Consider the following 6,875-nt stretch of genomic DNA (forward strand, 5'->3'; position numbering starts at 1 on the left):
AGAGTCATTGTCTTAAAATTCATATTGCATCAAGTGACTTATTTAAAATCCTTCCAAAGGCCAGGCGTGGTGGCTCATGCCTGTAATCCCAGCAGTTTGGGAGGTCGAGGCAGATGAATCACCTGAGGTCAGGAGTTGGAGACCAGTCTGGCTAACATAGTGAAACCCCGTCTCTACAAAAAATACAAAAATTAGCCGGGTGTGGTGGCTCATGCCTGTAGCTCCAGCTACTTGGGAGGCTGAGGCAGGAGAACCACTTGAATCCAGGAGGCAGAGGTTGCAGTGAACAGAGATCGCGCCACTGCACTCCAGCCTGAGAGACAGGAGGGAAAGTCTGTCTAAAAAAAAAAAAAAAAAAAAAATCCTTCCACTGCTTCTCAATACATGTTTTTTTGTTGTTGTTGACAGAGTCTCGCTTAGTTGCCTAGGCTGGAATGCAGTGGCACTATCTTGGTTCACTGCAATCTCTGCCTCCTGGGTTCAAGCATTTCTCCTGCCTCGCCTCCAGAGTAGCTGGGACTACAGGCACGAGCCACCACGCCCCGCTAATTTTTGTATTTTTAGTAGATATGGGGTTTTACCATATTGGCCAGGCTGGTCATGAATGCCTGACCTCAAGTAATCCACGCTCCTCAGCCTCCCAAAGTGCTGAGATTATAGGTGTGGGCCACCGCACCCAGCCTCTACTGTTTTTTCTGTCTATTTTTTTTTAAGTTTCTCAGATTTACCAAGGCTTTTCTTATTTTCAAAACTGCTTTTCCCTTATTTTGCTTCTCCCAAGTATCCTCTACCCTCTCCTATTTGTTGTCCCCCCTCAGTCTTTGTTTAGCTCTTTGTATTTATAAATCTGCTATTATTTTATCTTGGTTTTTCTTAATATTCCTGAAAATGTAACTCTGTGAAGATGTAACTCTGTGAAGACTGAAAGGCAGAGGCCCTGTTGGTTTGTTCTGTATGCTCTATACTATTATTGGTACATAATTTCTTTCTTTCTTTTTTTTTTTTTTTTAAGAGACAAAGTCTCGCTCTGTTGCCCAGGCTGGAGTGCAGTGGCACAATCTCAGCTCACTGCAACCTCCGCCTCCCGGGTTCAAGCGATTCTTCTGCCTCAGTCTCCGGAGTCGCTGGGATTACAGGCATGTGCCACCATGCCCAGCTACTTTTTGTGTTTTTAGTAGAGACAGGGTTTCACCATGTTGGTCAGGCTGGTCTCCAACTCCTGACATTGTAATCTGCTCTCTTCGGCCTCCCAAAGTGCTGGGATTACAGTCGTGAGCCACCGCGCCCAGCCGGTACATAATTTCTTAAATCATATTTGCTGAACACACACAAAACCTGTTAAATGATTGTAATGCAAGCACAACTAAGATTATTTATTTATTTATTTATTTATGTATTTTATGTTTTTTGAGACGGAGTTTTGCTCTTATTGCCCAGGCGGGAGTGCAGTGGCATGATCTCAGTTCATTGCAACCTCCACCTCCCAGGTTCAAGAGATTCTCCTGCCTCAGCCGCCTGAGTAGCTGGGACTACAGGCCCGCGCCACCACACCTGGCTAATTTTTGTGTTTTTAGTAGAGACGGGGTTACACCGTGTTGGCCAGCATGGTCTGGAACTCCTGACTTCAGGTGATCCACCCACCTCGGCCTCCCAAAGTGCTGGATTACAGGCGTGAGCCACTGTGCCCAGCCGAGCCAGTGTTTGAAGAGTAGATGTGAAGAAAGTTAAAAAGGATTTTAAAAAATTGAGAACAATAATGATGGTGATGGAGGTGATTAACAGATGTATTAGATTCAGTATAGAAATAATTGAGGCCAAAGGGGTGCAAATAACTCATGACCAAATGGGAGGGTTACGGGAGTGAGAGACTCCACGTGCCTGAGAAGCAGCACATGTGAAGCAGATTAGGAAAAGGCACACTGTGGGATGGAGACGGGACAGAGTAGCATGTCATGGTTGGAAGTGATTCTATATTTCAAATAAGGTGGTAGGGGCTAGGAATTGGGTGTGGGGCAGAGAGATTCCTTTAGAATAAGACCTTATAGGCAAGATTTCCCCAAGATTTTCTAATGTCAATGAATGTTTTACCTTTGTCAAGTCTGTGGTGTCCTGGTGCCTGAATAGAAGAGCCTAGAATGTCTTCCGGAATGTGTCTTTGAGGACTGAATGACTCATCTGGCAGCAGTAAAACAAAGTCACTACAGGCGCTATTAGCAATGCTTGCATTTCAATAATTCCCAGAGCCAATTTGTTAAATGACTCAGGATAATTTCAGATCAACAGCAGGTTATACGCAGAACATTTTCCCCTCTGGGCTAAGTGAGCATTCCAAGAATGTAGTTAACAAGGAGCTGCACTAATTAGCCAATCCCTGGCTCTGTGTTGCCTCCCTGAGTACTGGAGCTAATTAATTGGCTAATAAACAGTTAGATTTCTCAAATATTCCTTACCTCTACCCAGAACATATTAAGAGGAATCACTTATATCTATTGTTGTTTACCTCAATCAACAAGTATTTATTGATAAACATAAAGCCACTTCAGGTGTGACAACAGTAACATAGCTGGCAAAAATGGGAACATAGCTCTTGGAAAAATCATAGCAGACAAGGGAAGGTTAGATGACAGTAGGAAGAATAACATACATGTGCATAACACTTTACAAATCATGCCGCATATATTTAGCTTCTTTGATCTTCACAACAACCTTCTGAGGTGTTATTATTCCCTGTTTTCTAGGTGAGAAAACTGCTTCAAAGATTTCAGGCCAGGAGCGGTGGGTCAGGCCTGTAATTCCAGCACTTCGGGAGGCCGAGGGGCGGGGGTGGATCACCTGATGTCAGGAGTTCTAGACCAGTCTGGCCAACATGGTGAAACCCCCTCTCCACTAAAAATACAAAAATTAACTGGACATGGTGGCAGGCACCTGTAATCCCAGCTACTCGGGAAGCTGAGGCAGAAGAATCGCTTGAATCCAGGAGGTGGAGGAGGTTGCAGTGAGCCGAGATCATGCCATTGCATCCCAGCCTGAGCTACAAGAGAAAAACTCCATCTCAAAAAAAAAAAAAGAAAAGAAAAGAAAAAAAAGGATTTCTTATCTAAGGTGAGTAGTTTTTCCCCCAAATATGCATCACTTCCTCGATTTTCCAATAATACTTTGGGAGGTGGTATGATATGTGGATAGATTAGCACTACACTGCGGCATGGTTCCTGGGAAGCATTCCATCCAGGCTTAGCTCAGCATTTAGTTTTTGCTCCAAGAACTGGAGAGATGGATAGGCTCAAAGGAGACAGCGTATTTTCTACCATGGCTCCACTAGGTGGCAGTGAGGGCCACCACTAGAGACTAGCATGAGTCACTACAGAGGTGGTGTGGCTTTAAGTGGTCCAGGCAAAACAGGAAAGAAGCAAAGCAACACTATTTAAACCTTTAGAGTTAAAACAGGGTGCATGTGTACATGCATGTGTGCACACGTATGTGTCTGCGGTGCAGAGGAACTGAAGAATTAATCCAACTGTTACTGCACAGTATGGTTCTGTGAGTATGGTTTTTCATACTCTGGCAGGACCAGAGGAAAGAAAGACTGATACTTGGGACTTAAATACTATACTGTGTTCTTTTAGCCCCTATCAGCAATCCCATCCCTAGCTTTTAGATATCCGGGTAGGTATGCTGTGCTAAGATGATCGTTGTCATTTGGTGTAAAATTGTTTGCTGTCTCAGGAGGAAAGATGCATGCATTCAGTGCATTAATGTTGATGGCTGTGCTAACACTGTTGTCTTTCTTTTCCAGTTTATCACAATGGGTTAGCTGACACAGAGAGACGCAACTGGCAGTATCATGTAGGTATAGGAATTTGATATGCACTCAATAGTTGAAGTAATTCAAGACACCTTCATGTTTTCCTGGTTTAGTGGTAATCAGCGTGGCTAGAGATTACTTGCAGATTTTGACCATTGGATAAAAAAGTTAAGAGTTCCCAGATCCGGCCACTGCACTCCAGCCTGGGTGACAGAGCGAGACTCCGTCTCAAAAAAAAAAAAAAAAAAAAAAAGGCTAAGAGTTCCCAATTAGAGCATTCTGTATCAGAAGATATAAAGGCCTGCGAATGAAGAGAAAGAACCATCTTTCCCTGGAATGATGGTGTTAGATGCCATCCTAAAACTTCTGAGGGTTAGAAAAGAATGTGTTCAATTTTCCCACAGACTCTGGACATATCTCTACCCCTATTTATAAAATGGCAGCTCTCATCAGTTCCAAGAGTCAACTATTCAAGTTGACTCCTTCTCTATTGGAGGCAGCTGCTTTTCTTCAGGCACTGGGGGTAGATCAGGTGCTTTCTGGCCACACCTGGCTACTGTGAAGCGACTCATACGAAGAGCTTCTTCATACCCTGGGAGGGTGTCCAAAGAGGAGGGCAGTTGGCCCAGGGAGCTGTGGGAGTGCGCCACAGCCAGGATCCTCCGAGCTGCAGGGCCAAACACCGACTGCAGAGCTGTGAAGAAAGAAGGAACAGAGCTAAGGAACTAAGGGAAATGGGACACCCTCAGACAGCACAGACTTACTTCACACTTAACTGTCGCTTCATTTTTAACAAGTGTCCAAACTCATTGTCACTCCTTGCCCCATATTTTATGAATATCCTTTGAAGCATGTTTACACCCCGGCTTCCTGCTCTGCTAGAAGGACCTGTTTTCTCTGGTATCCTCAAATAATCTAAAGAATGTTTCTGCATCTCTCTCTCTTTTTTTTGAGACGGAGTTTCGCTCTTGTTGCCCAGGCTGGAGTGCAACGGCGGCTCTCGGCTCATTGCAACCTCCGCCTCCTGGGTTCAAGTGATTCTTCTCCCTCAGCCTCCCAAGTAACTGGGATTACAGGCACGCACCACCATACCCAGCTAATTTTTGTATTTTTAGTGGAGAGGGGGTTTCACTATGTTGGCCAGGCTGGTCTCAAACTCCTGACCTCAGGTGATCCACCCACCTCGGCCTCCCAAAGTGCTGGGATTATAGGAGTGAGCCACCGCGCCCGGCCAAGAATGCTTCTGCATCTCAACCCTGCCCTTTCCCCTTTCAGACTTAGATCCCTTTCCCCCAACCCCCGATACTATAGACTCCTTAGGATTATTTATTTTTACCTCATCTCTTTTCTTTTTGTTTTTTTTAGACAGGGTCTCACTCTGTCACCCAGGTTGGAGTGCAGTGGCACAATCTCGGCTCACTACAATCCCTACCTCCCAGGTTCAAACAATTCTCTCCTTCCTCAGTCTCCCGAGTAGGGATTACAGGTATGTGCCAACATGCCTGGCTAATTTTTGTATTTTTATTAGAGGTGGGGTTTCACCATGTTGGCCAGTCTGGTCTTGATCTCCTGTTCTCAAATGATTCACCTGTCTCGGTCTCCCAAAGTTCTGGGATTACAAGCATGAGCCACCATGCTCAGCTATTTTTTAAATTTTTCTTTTTCTTCTTCTTTTCCTTTTTTCTTTCTTTCTTAGATGGTGTCTCACCCTGTAGCCCAAGCTGGAGTGAAGTGGTGCCATCTCGGCTCACTGAAACCTCCGCGTCCTGGGCTCCAATGATTCTTGTGCCTCAGCCTCCCAAGTAGCTGGGACTACAAGCCCGTGCCACCATGCTCTGCTAAATTTTGTATTTTAATAGGGATGGAGTTTCACCATGTTGCCCAGGGTGGTCTCAAACGCCTAAGCTCAGGCGATCTGCCCACCTTGGCCTGAGCCATGGTGCCCAGCCTTGGTTATCTTTTTTTCCTAAGATGACAGTGAGAAAGGGGAGGTAGGAAAGGTGAACAGCAACACATCATATCATTCTGTTTTTGTTGTTGTTGTTGTTTTGAGACAGGGTCTTGCTCTGTCGCTCACCCAGGCTGGAGTGCAGTGGCGTGATCTTGGCTAACTTCAACCTTTGCCTCCCAGGTTCAAGAGAGTGTCACACCTCAGCTTCCCGAGTAGCTGGGATTACAGGTGCGTGCCACCACACCCGGCTAGCTTTTGTATTTTTAGTAGAGATGAGGTTTCACCATGTTGGCCAGGTTGGTCTCGAACTCCTGACTTCAAGTAAGCCACCCGCCTCAGCCTCCCAAAGTGCTGGAATTACAGGCAGGAGCCACTGCGCCCAGGCATTCTCTTTTCAAAATAAATATCCACATTTTGCCAGCTGGTGTTCTGACTGGTACTGGCTCTTCAATTTTAGGAAAGAACATAGTCCTGGCACAGTGGCTCATGCTTGTAATCTCAGCATTTTGGGAGACAGAGGCAGGTGGATCATGAGGTCAGGAGTTTGAGACCAGCCTGGTCAACACGGTAAATTGTTTCCACCAAGAATAAAAATTAATTAATTAATTAATTAATTAATTAAAATAAAAAAAATTGGCCTGGTGTGGTGGTGGCTGCTTGTGATCCCAGCTACTCAGGAGGCTGAGGCATGAGAATCTCTTGAACCTGGGAGGCAGAGGTTGCAGTGAGCTGAGATCCCATCACTGCACTCCAGCCTCGGCAACAGAGGGAGACTCCATCTCAAAAAAAGAAAGTAATCAATTTCAACCGGGCGTGGTGACTCACGCCTGTAATCCCAGCACTTTGTGAGGCGGAGACGGGTGGATCACAAGGTCAGGAGTTTTCAGACCAGCCTGGCCAAGATGGTGAAACCCCGTGTCTACTAAAAATACAAAAATTAGCCAGGCGTAGTGGTGGGCGCCTGTAATCTCAGCTATTCTGGAGGCTAAGGGAGGGAACTACTTGAACCCGGAAGGCGGAGGTTGCAGTGAGCCTGAGATTGCGCCAGTGCACTGCGGTCTGGGTAACAGAACGAGACTCCATCTCAAAAAAAAAAAAAAAAAAAAAAAAAAAAAAAAAAAA

General features: G+C 45.5%; 1 protein-coding gene and 1 long non-coding RNA gene across 2 annotated transcripts in view; one reads left to right on the plus strand and one right to left on the minus strand.

Annotated features, from left to right (window-relative positions):
* The first annotated feature begins 3,059 nt into the window (after window positions 1–3,059).
* On the plus strand, window positions 3,060–4,063 carry LOC113225091. Its single transcript, XR_003309714.1, has 2 exons — window positions 3,060–3,102; window positions 3,794–4,063. It is a non-coding gene; the product is annotated as an uncharacterized LOC113225091 (long non-coding RNA).
* The window catches only part of TMEM52B (transmembrane protein 52B), a 10,383-nt gene continuing 7,571 nt past the window's right edge, over window positions 4,064–6,875 (minus strand). The window contains exon 5 of the mRNA XM_023195230.3: window positions 4,064–4,496. Within this exon, the coding sequence (XP_023050998.3) occupies window positions 4,273–4,496 (224 nt within the window). The 3' untranslated portion in view covers window positions 4,064–4,272. The remainder of the gene's footprint in view (window positions 4,497–6,875) is intronic.

Source organism: Piliocolobus tephrosceles, chromosome 10 (genome assembly GCF_002776525.5).
Source record: "Piliocolobus tephrosceles isolate RC106 chromosome 10, ASM277652v3, whole genome shotgun sequence".
Taxonomy (NCBI): domain Eukaryota; kingdom Metazoa; phylum Chordata; class Mammalia; order Primates; family Cercopithecidae; genus Piliocolobus; species Piliocolobus tephrosceles.